At 42.5% G+C, this 19,884-nt stretch overlaps 1 protein-coding gene across 3 annotated transcripts in view; it reads right to left on the bottom strand.

Annotated features, from left to right (window-relative positions):
* Prkdc (protein kinase, DNA-activated, catalytic polypeptide) overlaps window positions 1–19,884 on the bottom strand; it is a 157,200-nt gene that overhangs the window by 50,186 nt on the left and 87,130 nt on the right. For all 3 annotated transcript variants that reach the window (XM_013520201.1, XM_005396037.2, XM_013520202.1), the window contains 15 exons: window positions 19,731–19,803; window positions 18,539–18,687; window positions 17,877–18,014; window positions 17,554–17,673; window positions 14,447–14,590; window positions 12,722–12,873; window positions 10,667–10,798; window positions 8,762–8,873; window positions 6,746–6,870; window positions 6,519–6,668; window positions 6,169–6,342; window positions 5,379–5,477; window positions 4,064–4,271; window positions 2,690–2,879; window positions 1,370–1,591 (listed from right to left, as the gene is read on the bottom strand). In XM_013520201.1, the coding sequence (XP_013375655.1) occupies window positions 1,370–1,591; window positions 2,690–2,879; window positions 4,064–4,271; window positions 5,379–5,477; window positions 6,169–6,342; window positions 6,519–6,668; window positions 6,746–6,870; window positions 8,762–8,873; window positions 10,667–10,798; window positions 12,722–12,873; window positions 14,447–14,590; window positions 17,554–17,673; window positions 17,877–18,014; window positions 18,539–18,687; window positions 19,731–19,803 (2,188 nt within the window). The remainder of the gene's footprint in view (window positions 1–1,369; window positions 1,592–2,689; window positions 2,880–4,063; window positions 4,272–5,378; window positions 5,478–6,168; window positions 6,343–6,518; window positions 6,669–6,745; window positions 6,871–8,761; window positions 8,874–10,666; window positions 10,799–12,721; window positions 12,874–14,446; window positions 14,591–17,553; window positions 17,674–17,876; window positions 18,015–18,538; window positions 18,688–19,730; window positions 19,804–19,884) is intronic.

The following is a 19,884-nucleotide window of genomic DNA, read 5'->3' on the forward strand; positions in this document are numbered from 1 at the left end:
CACAAAGGCCCAGCTGCAGAAGAGAGATGGTAAAAGAAGGAAGATTCCTTGAGAAGGAGCTGAATGAATGAGGAAATGGATAGAGAAACAAGTTTTCTGGTACATCTGTAAACTCAGTGTGTAGCAGAAAGACAACTACACTCTCCCTCTTCAAAGGTAAATTTAGACAATTACATAAAAAGCCACATTTGTGAAGAGTCGTTGATTTATGAAAAACAACAGTTGGGAGTGAGGTACTCTGTGTGTGTTTTAGTGCTTAGATTAAATACAAAGGAATTTACTCTTTTTCCAATCTTACTTCTATTAATCTAAATGTATATATTGCATTTCCCCAGGCTCTGTCTTTTCTAGTTTACTGAATTTGAATTGAATTCAAATTTTACTGAACTGTTTACTGAACTGAATTTTAATGGACTTAACCGGACAACAGGTTATTATTATTATTATTTTTTCTTTTCTAGTTTTTGTTGTTGTTGTATATTTTCTTCTTCTGGTCTTCCATTCACTGCTGGAGCTTCAAGTCTCCCAAAGAGCGAACTTCTTCCCCGCCCTGCGGGCCTCGGGTCTGTGAGCCTGGCAGACTCTCCCCGCCACCCGGCACGCCGCCAATCCGATGGGGGCTGCCCCGCCCCCTGCACACGGAGAACACCCTCAGTCCCTGGGCCTGCACGTCCTTGCCTCTCCACCTGCTGCCCTCAGCACATCCGAGGGGGCCAGAGTCCCCGCCCCTGCCCGACTGGTTCATCTGATGGCTCCTTCCGGAAGTGCTCCCGCTTCCCACAAGCTGCCTGCCACCTCAGCATCCACTCGCTGGGACTGCGCAGGCCCTTAGGGTCTTGGCGCGAAGTTGGCGCTCCATAAACGTTCGCTGAGCTGCTCTGAGTCCCTCCCACCTCCAAATAAACTGCATACTTCTCCATCTTCGTCCTTCTCATTCTCTCCGCCCTATATCCCAGGCTCCAGGTTTCTCTCAAAGGCCCCTCCGCCACCCAGTCTCCCTGGATTCTTTCTCCATTCTCTACTAAGATTTGCCTCTTACCTGTGGCACTTAGCTTATGAGTTCTACTCTATCTGATGATCACAAATTTATTGCCTTATTTACCCTAATATGCCAGAAAGTCACTACATGGATGTTTTTAACTTAGTTTTTTCTGAAAGACTTTAAAAGATGTTTTCAACATGGCAGGTGCCCACACGTTTACTGAACTGAATTTTAATGGACTTAACTGGACAGCAGGTTTTTTTTTTTTTTTCCCGGTACCGGGAATTGAACTCACGACGTCGCGCTTGCCAGGCAGGTGCTGTGCCATTGAGCTAAATCCCCAGCCCCCAGCAGGTGATTTTAAATGTGCTTCAGCAAACTACTTACCAGCTTTCACTTTGTTATCCACCTCATCCCCAGGAAGGCTCAGCCTTTTTCCCCCAAAATCAGGTCCCACTGACTTCCAGGGTACTCGCTGGGACTTTTCACTTCTTTTGTGGGCAAACAGCAAAGAAGACGACAAAGAATCAGATGAGGACGAGGAGGCCGTATAATCCGCCAGCGGGTCAATACTGCTCCCGGTCAGCCAATTAAAAGAGCTTCTTCCATCTGCAACAGATAGGGTAAGAGCAGCGAGGATGTGGAGCCCCGTACGGCACAGCTGCGCGGGGCAGCGAGACATCCCCTGATCACCCACAACACTGGGCAGAGGCTCTGTCAGCCCCCAGGGCATGGCCCAAGATGGAACAGTCACCGGAGCCTCAGCGTCCTGCTGCCTCGGGCCTCTGATTATTAAAGGAATAATATATTTTACACCTACTCTATGGCGCTAAGATCCCACCATTCCTAATACTAGTGTTACAGCATTCTGCTTAATTACTCAAATTGGTCCTGCTTCTAGAAACAACAGGATATGAGAAATATATATCGTATTGAGACGTTGATATGCATAAAATGATTAGGATATTTTACTCTAGAATTAATACTCTGAAGATCAAAGGAATCGAGGCATTTGAGAAGAAACAGTTAATATACCAGAAACACAGTAAACGAGTTTGATTTGTTTTTAGTTTGTAGCAGGAATCGAACCCAGGGCCTCGTGCTTGCCAGGCAGGCGCTCGCTGCCACTGAGCTACGTCCCCGACCTGAGATGCGATGCTTTAAATCCGATGCACTAATAAGTGTTTTCTGGGCAAAACTAAACCCAAAACACGCATATTCTGATACCACCCCTGGTTCTTCTAGTCAAAAGCAATCCCTTTTTCCTCTTTTTAAAAAACTGGGGGCCGGGGATAAAGTTTAGCGGTGGAGTATCTGCTTGGCAAGCATAAGGTCCTAAGTTCAACTCCCAGCACCTCCCCAGAATCCCACAAAAAGTGTAAGATGTACATAACATTTTGCATTTAAACCATTTAGACCTGGGGTTCAGTGGCAGCATTCACATTACTACCACCATCCCCAGAACCCTTTTCCTCTCACAAAACTGAAGCTCTTTCACATTTCCCCCTCCTCTAGAGGATCTGAGCTCTCTGCTCCTCTCTCCAGGGGATCTGAGTGCTCTGGGAACCTCAATCTTCTTTCCTTTGACTAACACATCTTCTGTGGTTCTTAAGATTTTGCTATTATCACTTCACTTGTCTCACGCAAGGTCAAGGTTCGTGCTGCCATGGACGTCGCCGCAAAGGCAGAGCGTGTCGTGCCGGTTACCTGCAGCCTGCGTGGGTGTGAAGTCATACTGCTGCTGAGTGGCCCTCACTTGCCCAGCCTTTGGCCCTTGAGCTGGGAGGGACTCTTCCCGGGTGTGGGTCTGCAGAGTGCTTGGGGAGGCCTGGGTCTCAATAAACATCGGTGTGAGCACAGTACTTCGGAAACGCCAGTCAGGATCAATGGTATACTCCTGCAGGGAAGGAAGTTTCAAAGGGTACAATGTTCCTCTGCAGCAATATGGAAATATTCCTACTTAAAATCCCATGGCGTCATCAGCAGGTATGTAGTATCATTTCATATTTTTTGTAAGATATAACTGAAGGACTTTTTCTAATAAAGTTTTGACAAACAACTGTTTGCCAAGTAAAAAAAACTAATCACTACTGGGGATGAAACCATTCTGTCATCCTTGACATTGTACACTAGAAGGTGACACCATACTCAGGAGTGGCAAGGGCACACGTCACACCTGCTGCAAGTCACACCACGTGGTGCTCCTGTGAACTCCTTTAGGCCAAGCACAAGACAGGCACGGGTGCAGCACCCCTAATCTGAAGATCCAAAATCCAGAATGCTACAAACCTGAAATTTCTGAAGCAACTACATGATGCCTCCTGGGACAGGCTGCAGTTAAAATACAGACCCACTAAAAGACACTGTACAAATTTACATCTAGCCTCTGGGTATAAAGTGTATATGAAAAATACCGTATAAATTTACATCCAGCCTATGCATATAAAGTGTATATGAAATATAGAAGTATAGGCATGTAATCCAAGCACTGTAATACCAGGAGGCTGAGGCAGGAGGATCACTGTGAGTTCACGGCCAGCCTAGGCTAGACATTAATTAAGTTCAAGGCCAGCCTGAACTGCATAGTGAGATCCTATCTCAAAAAAAAAGAAGAAAAAGTTATATATGAAATAATTTTTGTATTTATACCTGGCCCTCCTCCCTAAGATATTTCACTGTGTATATGCAAATATTTTAATATTAAGAAATATCTGAAATCCAAACTACATCTAGCCCCAAGCATTTTGGATAAAGGATCCTTGACTAGTACTAGGAATGTCAGTGTAAAATGACACAATCAGCCCTGCCCACAACGAGTATGTCTGTCAAGGTGCAGACCTCTGTGACTATTACGGCTGCCACAAAGAAGCACAAAGTTGGTACCTGCAGGGCAAGAGAAGTCATGGGAGGGGAAGAAACATAAATGGAATCTGAGAAGATAAGGAGTATAAGCCTCCAAGTGTCTCAGAAAGGAATGTGTGCACATTCCAAGGAAAGTAAGACTGAAGTTTAACACTAATAGATGTTCACCAACAAACAGGGTGAGTGTGTAAGATTCACCGTGACAGACAAGCACTTCACCTGAAATTCACACTCTGACAGAGGGTGCTCAAACATGGGGTTTGGGTAATCTGGGCTCAGGCTGGTCATTTCAAGCAGAAAATTCGTTGCTAAGCTTAAAAAGTGGCTTTCTATCTTAGGAGAATACAAGGAATTTAGTGCCAGCAGTCGGTCCAGTGTATTTGAAGGTAACCGGGTTTCGTGGCTCCAGAAATTCCGAATAATTAATCTGAAAAGCAGAGAGAGAAAGCACATGCTTATACACTGGCACCTGAAGAGAGCGCTGCACACGGTGTCCTGTGGGAAGGTACAGCTTCCCACCCACAGAAAACTTCACCGAGAGGGAAAACACATCCGAAACCACGGAAAGGGTATAGTCTGCATTCTGCAAAGTAACGTGCATTACCGGAGGAGAAGATCCTCCAAATGCAGCACATTTAACAGAAAATAAGAAACTGGATAATTTTCTTTCCTCATCTCTAAGTTTTCAGTGAGTGTAGTAACTTTTGCTGTTTATTCTTTGAGACAGGGTCTCACTATGTAGTCCAGGCTGGCCTTGAACTCACAGTAACTCTGGTGTTTCCGACTCCCATGCACTGGGATCACAGATGTATGCTACCGCACCTGGCAAATAGAGTAATCTTGAAACGGAAAAAATACATATGATCCTTCACTGCTTTGCTAAAAAAATTCACTCCAAAAATTACTCCCCAAAATATTTAAAACTGAAATGAAAAATAGCTTAAAAATAGGTTTAGATTTTAATTTATAAATGTTTATGAAATTCAAATACGTATTTTAAAAGCTCAGCAAATTTAAAACTATAGAATGAAAAATAAATTATATCAAATAATAAATTTATACCTTTTCTCACATAATTGGTACCTGACACAACTGAATTAGGATAGGCAGTTTAGAGAGCAATTATCATTCATACTTCCACTATGATTTTCTATCTCTAATGTTTTCAACTATAGAATATCAATAAACAGTATAATCGCAACTATTTTTGTTAAAGGAAAACAGAACAACCATCATTACAGATTTTCTTTTGAACCCGTTGCACTAGCAGACTGTCCTTCTCCTTACCACTTTTTCAAGTTTTATGTTAAAGTAACGTAAAGTAGGCACAGAAGGATTTTTAAGTCTTAACCTTTATGATGTTGACCATGATTTTAAATATATTTTTACTAAATATGAAATGCAGGATGCAGAGGAAATGCTAATACTAGAAATACATTTCTAAAACTACTGAAAAATACCCAAAGCTATTCTAGGAAGGAACATCCCTAACCCTTAATTGGGTTGGCTCCATTAATCTGGGAGGAGCACATACTGAAGCCCGAGGTTCTCATCCACCAATCCTTGAATCAGCACATCTTTTGCCAATTTAAATATTTCCTGGGAGTCGTCATCCTTTTGACTTTCTGGATCTCTGTTTGAAAAAATAACAAAATGTCAAAACATGAATATTCTGTCCTAGCCTTTCTTTTCAACCCTAATCACACTGGCCAGAATTAAAGTAAAAAAGACTGGCTTTTCTTGTGGACTGTAACTCCCAAGAGGACTGCAGGGCCCCTGGTAGTGTGTGCCGGAGCCTCAGCCCTCCCTTTCAGCGTCCCCTGGTCTGCAAGAAGAAGAGGGGATAAGTGCAGGATATTCCCCAGGGATGAGATCTCCTGGGAGAGTTCACTTCTTAATCTTGTCAGATCTTATAGGGTTAATAAGAAAAACAAGTTTTATAAGAGGACACTCATCTCCTTTTTTTTTTTTTTGAGATAGGGTCTCACTATGTAGTCCAGGCTGGTCTTGAATTCACTATGTAGCCCAGGCTGGCCTTGAATTCAAAGCAACCCTCTTGCCTCAGCCTCCTGAAAGCTGGGATTACAAGCATGTATCACCATGCCCAGTGATACTCATATACTTCTAACTCAACCAAAAATTATACTTTCTAAATATTTCCTACATGTTAAATGACTTAAAATAAAGATATGATTCAATATACTGAAATAAACTTGTTTCAGTTATTAATCATACGATAAAAAATGTTTTATTATGTTCCAGATTGCGAAAGTATCCAAATAATCCCTAAAATAACTAATGTGAAATGTCCACTTATAGCTCACCTGTAATTATCATAAATCCACATGAGAATGTTATACATTTGTTCCCTGCACATCGGAGAAGGATGGGAAATGAATTCTACAACAGGGTTCAGAAGTTCTCGGAGTTCTACTGGTTTTAATTTTGCCATCATCTTATAAATTATGTCCAAACACACTTTTTGTCTTTCATCATCTCTACAATAAAAGAGATTTTTGAAAACACATATTTAATAATTTCTGTTTTATACAAAGTATGACAAGCAACCTTTTCTTCCTGCTGTTCTGTAGTTTCAAAGTTTGTTATAATACATAACACTACACATATAAAAATGACATTGTTTTCTTATGGTCCTGGGACGGTTTTCACTCACCTATGTCTCATGACTTGAACAAAGTCCTTGCTCTTTAACTGCAAGTATAGGTCGGATATTTCCTCTGCACGACAGAGTATCACCTCCAGACAAAGTGTCTTCATCACTCCATGAAATTTCGGCAGCAGAAAGAACACTGCATTCAAGAACCTAAGTGATGGGACTCGTAGTGAGAAAACCGCTGACAGCCTGGGTGTCCCTTCCTGCCAAAGCCCTGGGCCGCCTACCTGTCTGCCAGGGGAGGAAAGCCCTTCACTGCTTTGTTTAAGCACATGATGAACTTGTCCTCCATTGTATTCTGATGTTGCCTCAATTGTTTTACAACCAGTTCACACACTGACTCCTCCAGGACCTGAAAAATTACGTTTCTTTTCAAATACACAAAAGTGGAAACTTACGTTAATACTAAAGAAAGGTTTATCTTCAATAGTTAAGTGAACTCAAGGAAGGTATCCAGTGGTATCACCTATACCAAGGTTCACAGGCAAACGATGAAACAAAGTGCTGGGAATGGCTGCCCGTTTGTATTAGCCATCGAACACATCCGAGCTAGGTGTGCTTGAGCTCCCTGAGGGTTTGCAGATGGATCACACCACAGGAGCGGTGCTATGAGCTGATGTCCTATGCTTCCTCCAGACACAGAAACATTGCAAACAAATCCTTTAAAAAGCTGAACTAAAATTAGTTTGATTTTAACATGACTCAAATACAGTTTAAGACACAAAAACAGCTGCTAACCAGGTACAGTGGTACACAGTTAGCAATCCTAGCTACTTGGGAGGCTGAAGCAGGAGGATTACAAGTTTAAGGCCAGCCTGGGCAACTAAGTGAGGCTCTGTTTCAAAAAAAGAAAAAAACTGGGGATGTAGCTCAGTGGTAAGGTCTTTTAATCCTTAGCATACACAAAGCTGCTTACGATAAAATAAAAGTGAAGTTTGATGTTACTAAAGGTGTCTATTTCTTTGATTTATTTAATTTTATTTTAGGTCCAAATAAGTCTGTGGTTAGGGAAATGGGTTTAGTTTGCTGTGTTAGGTTCACTGGTATCCACTTAGGATCAACTGGGATCTCCTAAACCTCTCCTCACTGGCGGCATCCAAGGCCTGGACTCCATCCTGTCTTCTTTCCAGAAAGGAGCTGGACTGAGATACAAACTTGGGAATCACGACTACAAGAATGATTTTTAAAGCCTTGAGGCTGGATGAAAAGACCAAAATGGGGAAAAGCAGTGCAGCTAGGGGAAGAAACTACCAAAGAAATAGGAAGAAAGCCAAAAGAATGCCTTGAAGCAGGGGCAGCCTGTGCCACCTGGGCAGATAGCAGCAAATTTTGTTTTTCTAGTGCTGGGGATGGAACCCAGACCTCACGAAAACAAGGCAAGTGCTTTACCACGGAGCTGTGCTCCTGGCTCCTGCACGGTGTCCTTATGAGTGCACAGCAGCAGCAGCAGCAGCAGCAGCAGCAGCAGCAGCAGCGCCGTGTTAACGTGACAGGACACCATGCGGTACAGAAAGCTTCCCTTTGCCACACTACTCTCCGTTAGGTTACAGCATACGGTCGCTACACATGGGCCCATACAGTCACATACTGGACACCTCTCTGACAGGTAGCTTTTACTTAACAACAAAGTAACTGGAATACGAGCCGCACTAACATACTCAGTGTGGTTGTTATCATCTCTTACACAAAACTAAGAAATGTCCCCCAAGAAGTGCCATTCCTGTTCAGCTTTATTAATGTAAAACTGGAGGCATTGGAATTGATTGGGGCAATCTAGTCCTACCAACAGTAGCTACATACAAGGATAATTTTCTCCAAAAGGAAATGAAGTGAAATGAATGAAAGCAGATTAAACACTATCATCCTGATTTTTAAAATAAAAAGTCAGTGGTAGGGCTAGGGATGTAGCTCAGTGGGGGAGTGCTTGCACTTGCCTAGCACGCTCAAGGCCTTGGGTCTGATCCTCAGTCACACACACACACACACACACACACACACACACACACACAATGCCAATTTTGAAATGTTTGCCAAGATTTCTGGTGTTTACAAACCCTTATATCCTTTCTAAAGAACTGAGCATTATATCTGGTATATAATAGGAAAGACAACAAAAATTTAATGAATATACTTTATTAACATAATATATAAATTAATAAATTAAATTGATGCCCACTTTGAAACAGCATATAGAAAATATATGCAAATGTCAAGAAGTACTTTGATTTGTACAACACACTCACATTTTTTTCCTTGGTAATATATTGAAGAATAAGTCCTAGAACTTCTGCTGCTGCTGCATAAACCTCTTTGTATTTCACAAAGGACATGTTATTGACCAAAGCTTGAAAGTATCTACAATACCGAAAACAAATATGCACATCATATCAACAGCCAAAACTGAGAAAATACGCACATAAGAGAAACCCAAGTTGTTTATATGAATACGTGTATGACTATGTCTCTAAGGGGTCTGACACCATGACCGGAATGGCAAAGGAAGTCCACGGTCCGATCCCAGGCGACTGCTGCGGACAGTGAAACCCTCTGCTGGACACCAGGGAAAAACCACAAGGAAGGACACTCTTAGTACTCAATCCCACAAGCAAGGCACTGACCTCTTTCTAAAGCCACCTACTAGGGCAAGACAAGGACGATATCATGCCGGGAAAGACAAGGCGCTGGCTCTGGCAGAAGACTCCGTGGGCAGTGACACATTCTCTGTAGGCCTTCTGAGACTAAGACCGGAAGCTCAACAAGGTAACAAGCATGTCTACAATAGCCAGTTCCCACCTCACTGCATGGGAGTCCGGTTTCAAGCCAACAAGGAGTCAAGACCAGTGACCGCCACAGGTGGGGAAGTAAGGGCAGGGCTAAGGCCAGCGCCGCAAACATGGCGTGAACTGACTTCAAAACTTCTAAATACTGCAACAGTGGGAGGAAATATCTTTTGTGACGTTCTATAACTATCTCAGCAAAGCTCCTTCTCATAGCTCATGTTCACCCCACCCTGAAGAAGTGACTGTCATGGCTCATGGAAGGACACAGTGGGGCTGCAGCAGAGAAGACTGGAGGAGAGTGAGTCTAACACCTCTTACTCGCTAACACATTCATGAAAAAAATTATGCTAATTTTTAAAACTTATATTGTTGATGTACACCTATAATCCCAGTACACAGGAGGCTGAGGCAGGAGGATTATTGCAAGTCTGAGACCAGCGTGGCCTACAAAGTGAGTTCAAGGCGGGCCTGAACTGCACAGTAAGACCTTGTCTCAAAAAGACAAAAACAAAACAAAACATCTATACTGTTTATTTTCTTATTTCATTTTATTTTATTTTTTGGTTTTTTGGTTTTTCTCCGGTACCGGGAACCAAACTCACGACCTTGCGCTTGCCAGGCAGGCGCTTTTGCCGCTGAGCTAAATCCCCAGCCCCTCTATACTGTTTATTCACTCTAGATGTAGTTCTTCTTTCAAATGGCCTGTAAGCATAGCCTTCTAGTTGTAGGTAGAAATACATATATCTATATCTATCTATCTATCTATCCATATGGTTTTGTTTTTTGAGACAGGGTCTCACTCACTATGCAGTTCAGCCTGGCCTTTAACTTACTATGTAGCCCAAGCTGGGCTCAGACTCACAATTTACCTGCCTCTGCCTCTGCCTCCCAAGTGCTGGGCTCACAGACATGCATCACCATGCCTGGCACAGGTAGAAATATTTTTAAACCAAGAGTGGCAGTATACAGCTGTAATCCCAGCTATTCAGGAGGCAGAGGCAGGAGGATCACCAAGTTCAAGACTAACCTGGGAAACTTAGGTGAGCCCTACAAAGAGAAAGAGAGTGAGAGACAGGCAGACAGACACAGACACAGACAGAAGGAAGGGAGGGAGAGAGGAATGAAAGAAGGAAGGAAAGAGAGAGAAAGAGAGAGAGGAAGGGAAGTACTGGGGAAGTAACTCGCTGTTCTTTGAGTTCAGTCCTCAGTACCACAAAACAAACAAGCTGGAAAAAGAAAAAAATATTTCTAACATGTATTCTTTTAGTCCTTAAATGTATTAACGATGAACCATGCTCTACTTTGCCAATCCAATACAGGTAGACATTAGCCTAGAAAAGAATCAAAGCAGAAAATAGTGATACTTACTTGGTGCTCTCTATGCCGCATTTTGGGTCATAGGGAGGCAGGTTATTCGCCATTACAATTCCTAATAGTTGAATCCCTACGGAATTGTCTTTAGAATTAGGATCTCGACTGGAAAACTGTTCAAATATTAACCTGAAACATAAGAACAGAGAAAATAGAGACTGTCATACAATGAAATGAGAAGCAGGAAAACAAACACAGCATGTTTTTTTTTTGTACCACTTTGCACTTTTTTTTTTTTTTTTACCACTTACCACTTTTTTTTGTATGACTTTGCACTTGCCAGGCAGGCACTGTGCCACTAAATTATACCCTCAGGAAAAAGAACGAAGGAAGAGGAAAAAAAGTATGTATATGTATACACAGGATAGCTAGGATAATTGTACCACTAGTATCTGTTGGTTTATTGGAAGGAACTGTTAATGTGTAATTGTTTGATCAGTCTGGTTATATGTGCCACCATTTTGAAGATGAAATTATGTAATATAACAACCATTGTTAGTATCCTATCACCATGTTTTGAAAATCTGTATCTTTTTTATTGTTCTCTATGCTGTTTTATTTATCTATTCGTTTTTGTTACTTTGGATTTTTTTTCTTTTCTCTTTAAAATGAAAAACAAAATTTATATGTATATACAAGGAGAACTGGGATAGGTGTATTGCTGATATCTGTGGTTTACTGAAAGGAATAGTAAATGCTTAAAATTTTCTTTTTTCTTAACCAGTTTTGCATGCTTGAATCTGGTAATCAAAATGACTGACCTGAAAACAATATGCAGTATAAGAACCATTGCTGAATTCCTCCCATCTTGTATGGTGAAGCTCTGCATCACTTCCAATGTTTTTATTATTATTATTCCTTGCTATTGTCTTTGATGATTTGATCAGTCTTACATTCTTACGTCTGGTGGTCTGAGCAACTTCAACAGTATGTAATGTAGCAACTACTGTTAATTCCTATCATTTTGTTTTGAGGTCATGTATTATTTTTTGTTGTTTCTGTGTGGTTTAGATTTTGTTTTCATTGTTGTTTTGTTAGTTTTTTAAACTTTTAAAATAAAAAATAAATTATACCTTTGGCCCAAATGCAGCATTTTCTAAAGCTAATTTTCAGCTAAAACTGTAAGCAATACTTTCCTCTTTTCACATCTGTTATGGTTGATATATTGTGTCAACTTGGGGAGTCTAGAGGTTTGGCTAAGTAACTCAGCAGGAAGCCAGGGTGCTTACTTTGTATACATCCTGAGCCTGTGGAAGAGGAGGGCATGGAGATTATGTGAGAGCTACAGGCCCCTTAGGTGGGGGGAGCCTGTTTACAATGTAAGGCAAGAAAGAAGCTGCTTGCCGCCATTCCTCCCTTTTGCTCTGGCTGCTTTGCTGTTCGGCCACCATTCCCCCCTTTGCTCTTGTTGCTTTGCTATCTTCTGCCTCGGAGCCAGCCAAGTATGGACTGAAACCTCCACAAACTGTAAGCTAAATAAACCTTTCCTTCCTTCATTTTGGGCGTTGGGTGTTTTGTCTCAGCAACGAGAGAAAAGTAACCAAGACAACATCTGAGACTCGTTCACATCCGGGTCACTGTAGCTTTGTAACATAGGCAATTTTGTATTTCTTGTATTTTAGGTATCTTCCCAAACCCTTTGTTAGTTGACAGTGAAACTTTTTTGAACATTAAGTCTTAGCTTTCCTCAGGCCATGCTAAAAGAAATAAAAAAAATCCTTACAGGCCACCCTGAGCTGAGGCCATGTCCCAGCTGAGGGAAGAGCTCTTCCCCCTGAGGGAAGAGCACACCCCAGCTGCCCAGTGTGGTACATTCGCAGCTGGGGGTCAGCCAAGGGACAACATGGAGACACTGCCCACCCAGACCATTTCTGGCATCAAACTCTGAAGACTGCGGCTTCAGACCATTATAAATGAGCTCTATTCCAAATAATGTTCCTTATCCTATCATTTCATACAATTACATTTTGTTGCAACCACCATTTATAACATGCTTCATTTTAAACTAAGTTTCTAGACAATACTGTACTGCAGAAATTAATAAATATATACCTGTATGGGATGGACAGACAATCCTTCCAGCACTCAACTAGGGTTTTTATAATTTCAAGGTTGTGTCGAAACACAGCTCTCTTAGGATGGAAGACATGTTTCATTAGGAAGTGAAGCAATCGATTGGCTAACACTTCATCTTTAGGGACCCCCTGAAAAAGTACAGAAATTCTGTATTAGTATGAAGCATTCCACTGTAGCCCAGAAGTTTCATTTCTACAAGAAACCTGGCGTTCTGCTGAGGAGCCTGGCTCCTAGTTAATCCTGCGCGATCCTTCGGGGCTGACCACCGATTCCCTGCCACACGGTGGGGAACACTGACTCCATAAACATCTGGGCACAGCCTGGGCACTGCAGTCTCCAAGGCAGCTGCAGGGGCTCTCGCCCTGGCCGGCATGTTCTCTGCCTATCTGCCTGCTGGCCCAGACCCTCTGCTCTTAGGTCCCTTCTCTGAGGCCTCTTCCAGGGTCTCTGCTAAGGCCTCCAACAGGGCAGGAAAAAACCTCAAGAAGACCTGTTTCCACCACAACAGAAGATTTATTTTTCTTATTTTTTTCAGGTTATTACACCATTACTTTATCACATGAAGACTAAGCCAGGCATGGTGGTGCACGCCTGTAATCCCAGCACTCAGGAGGCTGAGGCAGGAGGATCATTACGAATTTGAGACCAGTCGGGGCTACAAAGTGAGCTCAAGCCCACCTGAACTGCATAGTGAGATCCTGTCTCAAAAAGACAGAAAAACAAAACAAAACAAAAGAAGACTAAGAAATCAGTGGGGCATAGTGGTGCATGGCTTAGGCAGAAGGATCAGGAATTTGAGGCCAGCCTGGGATACAAAGCCAATCATCTCAAAAAAGAACAAAGAAACAACAATGAAAATACAGTATACACATTGAACCTCCCCCCAAAAAACAAGGGTGGGGCAAAGGGGTAATGAAGGAAAAGCGATTAAAGTATGCTACGTGCATTTACAAATCTGCCAAAACGAAAGCCATTCATCTGTATAACCAATGCACTAATAAAAAAGTGAAAAGAAAGACAAAGCAATGTAGATTTGGTTTACTGTGAAATAAATGAGATTGACACATGCAGAGGCAAACATAGCAAGTTACACATATCTATATTATGTTTAATATGGACTATGTATACTGTCCTTCTGTGAAAACTTCTGTACACTGTGAGAGCTCACGGTGTTAAAGGAACGGGCAAAGCTCCAGCACACATAAACTATTTGGGTAGATGGCACTCTACTCAGGGCACACAATGGCAGTCATAGGGCAGACACTTAGCAATTGCTACTATCACAGATGACAGTCAATACTCAGAGTAAATAAACTGGTAAAGAAATAGCAAAAATCCAGACTTCAGTCACCCGGAAGTCTTCAGAACTTCACATTCAGGATCTGCTAACATCTACTTTACACATAATTTCAGTAACTCTGTTACCTAGTTTCCAAGCTCGTAACAAGTAATGGCGACAAACAAAATGCAACACACACCTGACAAGCAGGGTTGGAGGAAGTATTGAAAGCAAGTCAAAGAAAACAAAAGTAAAACAAGTAAAAAAAAAAAAAAAAGTAAGCAGTGTAAGCCACCTAGCGGAGGAGCAACACAGCCAGTAACAATACTGCTACAGAGATGTGTGAATCATCCGTCAAGCGCTGCCTAGGGTTTCAGCGAAAGAATAACCTACTACTACGTAACAGACAAGGTGTTACTTACGGTAGGGGTGGCCACGCCTGTCCAGGAAAGAACGGTAGCCACGATCTCAACCACCATGTAGTGAATTCCCTCTCCTCCGTTGTTTTCAGACACTACCAGCTGCAGCAAGGGGCTCAGCCAGTGCTTCGCGTAAGGACGAAAGATCTAACACAGAAGTGAAAAGTCAAACATGGGAGAATCACTCTGAATAACCAAAATATTAATACAGAAGTATATCCTCTATTAGCTAAAATTTTATGACTTGTTCAAAATTCAAAATAGATCCAGCCGGGCTACAAAGTGATTTCAAGGCCAGCCTGAACTGCAGAGTGAAACCCTGTCTCCAAAAGACAAAAACAAAAACGAAGTATTCTACATAAACCCTCTCTATTCCACCTGAATAACATGTAGCTGTAGAAAATTATTTTTACTTTATGCAAATGCATAAGAAATGTGAAAAATAAGCCTATAAAAATCAGATAGGGCCGGGCATGGTGGCACATGCCTGTAATCCCAGCACTCGGGAGGCTGAGGCAGGAGGATTTCTGTGAGTTTGAGACCAGTCTGGGCTACAAAGTGAGCTCAAGGCCAGCCTGAACAGCAGAGTGAGACCCTGTCTCAGAAAGATGGAAAAAAAAAATCAGGTAGGCACACAAGCCTAAATTTTTTTCATTTCGTGTTTTCATTTCACTTTGTAGCCCAGGCTGGTCTTGAACTTGCAGTATCTTCCCGCCTCAGTCTCCCAAGCGCTGGGATTATAGTAGGTATGCCTTACCACGCCCAGCTGGATCTATTTTGAATTTAGGACAAGTCATAGGCTAATATCTTCTAGCTGATAGAAAATATCTTCCTGTATTAATATTTTAGTTATTCAGAATGACTCTTCCATATTTGACTTTTATACTTCACACGCTTAAGGTCTCTGAAGTGTAAATTCGATGTATATACTAAATTCCACTGAATTTACTTCAGGAATTGCAGAAGAATGCCACTCTGGCTTTTTGTTTGTTTTTGTTTTCAGGGCAAGCTAGGAAGGCAAGACTAAATATTATAATCCAAGCTGCCTTCCTTTTAAATCTTTCCACCCTTTCTTTCTCAAATATACTTTCCAGGGGACTTCTTATCTACTCTCACAGCTTACTCTGTGATCACACATCTTTCTTTGATTGTGCACCTCTAAGAACAAAAGGTAGCACACTGCACGTAGCTCTCTGCAGTCTTATTTATAAGTAGCATATGTGAACTTCTTTACTGTCATCAAACTATAACAAATACTTAAATATTAAAAATAAATGCAAATGTAAGCTCTATTCTTCCGTAAGACAAAGACCGCTTGGGCATTTCCCCTGGGGAAGCACTGTCCCGACAACAGGCTTCGGGCGCACACGCGGTTCCGGGGCTCTGTCCCGGTGCGCAGCCAGAGAAGCCTCACGCTCGCACAGTGCTGCAAGCTTCCCCGGCAGCCCGCCTCCCAGGCCCAGCCCCGCCGAGGGATTACCCCACACCCACCCAGCTCCTCTTCAGCAGCTACCAAGTCAGCACTAGGAAGTACACGACCTACAAGTCCCACTGTGCCCCCAGTGTTGGAACGTCCCCCATTAAGGTCTCCGAATGTGGCATCTGGAGGCAGTTTTTGCTGCTGTTCTTACAGCACTGAGGATTGAACACAGAGCCGTGCGCACACTAGGCCAATGCTCACTCTGTCACTGAGTTAAGTCCCCATTCCTTTCGTGTATGATTATTTTTCTAACTTTGAGATAGGGTCTCACTAAGTTGCCTAGGCCGGCCTCAAATTTGCAATCCTCCTGCCTCAGCCTCCATAGAAGCTGGAATCAGAGGTGTGTGCCACCACAACCAACCAGAGACAGGGTTGTATGGAGGTAAATGAAGTAAAGCCATTAGGGTGGGTTCTAGTGCAATACATAGGTGTAGGTCTCCTTAGAAAAAGGGGCAATCTGGACACACAGAGATGTGTGGAGGAAGACAACGTAAAAACAAGAATGCCACCCACATGCCCATGCCTGAGGTTACCAGAAGTGGGGAGAAGCTGGGATCAGATGTCCCCAAGTAACACTCATAGCGATCGGTGCTGAAGACGCCTGGCTCTCAGCCGTCTGGCCTTCAGAACCACTGTTAAAGCCCTGCTGTTACCTTGTGACAGTAACCTCAGGAACTAAAACTCCAGCAAGAACCCAAGGCAAGCAGTCCCTGCCGCAGTCGCCGGCAGCCTCTCTGTTTACACCTGCACAACCACCTAGAAAGACTACTGGACGAAGCCCATGAAGTCATCTCTCTACCAAGGGTGCTTCAGCGGCTCCCTGCTACTCAGCAAATGGGCCGGACTCGCTGGAAGGCCCCTGTGGGCCTGGCCCAGCTCACCAGTCCCTCGAACGCCGCTCCTCTAGACCATGCCCTCCTAGTCCCTGGGATGGGCAGAGACACACCCACTTGGGGTCATTTCTGCTCACGTAAGTACTACACAGAACATAGACCCCCACTGCACTTAACCACGCTGGGCTCAAGGGCCTGCTCCAAAATCCACTCACCTCCCACCGGAAGTGTGCTGTGTGTGAACTAATACACTCATCGCCTACACTCTTTCCCTGAAATAAGACTTAGGCAGAAAATAATCAAGCTTGAAAACTAGAGATCAAAAATGCCAGCCCAGTCAGCCTGTCCTTGCCTTATCTGCCACCACTATTTTCTTGCTCAGTGGCTACTCTGTAAGGCAGGTTTGACCTCTAATTTTCAAGGCTAGTTATTTTCCAGCTAGGTCTTATTTTCAGGAAAACACGGCACCTATGAGAAAAATCAGCTATTTTTTTTATATAGAGTTAACAGAAATATATTCACCCATTTTTATGCTATTACAAACGGAGCAGCATTAAGAAAGTCTTAACCTTTAAGAAGGTTGCCACATGCACTTTATGCAAAGTTCACTTCTAACTCCATAGAGGTTAATTTACGTGTTTAAGAAAAGAATGGTGAACAAGTAGATAAATATAGTTAATTTATTGACAGGACAAGATGTCATACCCTTTCCCTTTAGAGCTTATTTCACTTGGTATCTTTTTAAAGCAGGTGCATAAGACTTCAATGAATTATTAAAGAAATAACAATTTATTTACCTCTTCTGTATTAATAATAAGCTTGGCTAAGAAGAGACGAATATTTACTGGTAGCGATGGATTTCCTAGTTTGTCATGAAGAAACTTCATCCAAGGAGGAAGATCTTTTGGCACTGAACTCTGAAATAAAACACAAAACTACCTTAAAAAGTGGAATAAAAGAACCTCACATTTTGATATAAGAAAATGACAAACAAAGACGTGGACAGCAAAAATGTTTGACATGCAGTACAGTTTAGTCTTCAACATGAAAATTTAATTCACAATATGACATCAATAAATAGCATTACCACAGACAATACAACTGTAGTAGAAAAAAGCACCTCATCTCCTTTAGGTGAGCTCAGATTCGTCTGCATGTGCTTAATCAGGGCTGTCATGGGTGCCATACATTCATGCTGATTGAGCTCATCCATCTCTAACTCCAAGACATCATCTTGGATCTTTGGGTCTTGACGTTCCTGTGAAAATAGAAAAATCGAATGATGCAGAGTGTATTTTTAAATGTCAGTGAACATAAGGTGCTCGATAATTTGGATCTGTTTTGGATAACTTGGGTATGTTTTCTTATTAAACAACTGAGAAGTAAATAGGACCTCCCAAGTTTTTCTTATATTTCCAGGCACAGATTCCCTCCCAGCTCCCATCTGTCCAGTCACTGCCCTGGGGCAGCCCCTCAGGTGGCTCTCCCCACTGTTTGGACCCTGTCCGTGCAGTCACGCCCCTGAGGTTACACTTGAAGCCAGAGCACCTCTCTGCCTGACCCCTGGCTTCCCGACTTCCTTTCTGTGCTGAGGAACTCTGACTGCTGAGTCAGCAGGATAAAGTTTTGAGGCTTAGATCTTGGAAAATTCTCAAGATTAACTTTCCAAGGATGCCTGGTAGAGAACTGACTTCCCCTAGTTATGGCAGAATACAGCTGTGACCCAGACCCCCTTCTTTATAAACTCCAATGGTATTCTTTTCCTATGGGAAATGTGATCACCCGTCTCCGAAAATGACCCGCGGCAGACTTAGGGTCCTGGGAGTTGTAGGAATAGCTCTGAACTCCAGTGGAGAAGTCGAACTGACTCATTTCCTCGCTCAGGCTACTGTCTGCCAAGTACGACAAGGAAGACATATAATAAGGACCATCTGAAACACAGAAAAAAATGCACGTATTTAATCAGGAAGAGATGAAATTCTTTAAACTCAAACCATCCACTTTTAACTAAGTATCCGCTTTTTAAAAAAAGTATCCACTTTTAACTAAGACTTTCATCAACCCTATGATTCTTAGCCTATTGGCAGATTAACAAATGAGGCAAAGACCTCCTTTTGCTTTTGTCATTATCTAGCAGTTCCTCTACTGTTACAGACAAAGAAGTCAAACTGGATCCAATTTTAACAGAATTTCTTTGCGCTTAAGAATTTTGATGATACATTTTGCCTGTATGTAACAAAAATGTGGGAAAAATAATTACTGCAAAATTGCTGAGACAAAATATGCAGGGGTGCAGAAAACTGGTCCATGTTTTCCCTTCAAATTAAGACATGGTGATTAAAGCTATAAAGAAAAATTAAGCAAAAAAGGTGAAGTTAGGAGAATACCATAAGACAGTGGATTCCTTTGAAATAGGGAGGCCGGGGAGAGTCCCCTTCACAGGTTGGTCTGAAACAAAACGCCATGAGGCATGCCAATATTTGGGCCTGGACTATTAGCGGAAAACAAGCGCAGGTGACCAGGGCCCAAAGCCAATCCGCGCTCACAAGGCTTCAGCAGGGGCTGTGCTGCTGCAGCCGCGTGGGCAGGAAGGAGGGCACCAGGACAGGCAGACAAGCGGGTCGGAGGCCGTGAGCAGCTCTGTCCTGAGGGGGACGGGAAACACTGGACACCCAGCAAAGAGAGCTGGCAGGACAGGGCTTGTCTTCTAACACAGATCTCTATGTAGCAGAAAACATAATCCACAAAAAAACCAAACATCGAGCCCATCTGGCCCCATCCGGCCACCTGGAGACCTTTTCATGTAGTTAATTTTTAATGTTAATTGCATTTCTTTCAAAAAATAATTCCAGTTGCCACTATAAAAACTTTCAAAAACTCAATTCCAATGTTTTGGAGTATTTAATTTTTTTTCTATTTACATAAACAAATGCCAATTATTAGAAACTTTGTAGTCATTTTGAAAATGTCCCACCTGAACCCTCCTTTGCAGACTCTCTGGCTTCTTTCCTAATTTCGATGTACTTTTTTTTCCTTTCCATAGGAACCTATTAGGCAACACAAATACAACACTTAATCTTTTTTTTTTTTTTTTTTTGACAGGGTCTCGCTATGCAGTTCAGGCTGGC

This window comes from Chinchilla lanigera, unplaced genomic scaffold (genome assembly GCF_000276665.1).
Source record: "Chinchilla lanigera isolate Chin_1 unplaced genomic scaffold, ChiLan1.0 scaffold00053, whole genome shotgun sequence".
Lineage (NCBI taxonomy): Eukaryota > Metazoa > Chordata > Mammalia > Rodentia > Chinchillidae > Chinchilla > Chinchilla lanigera.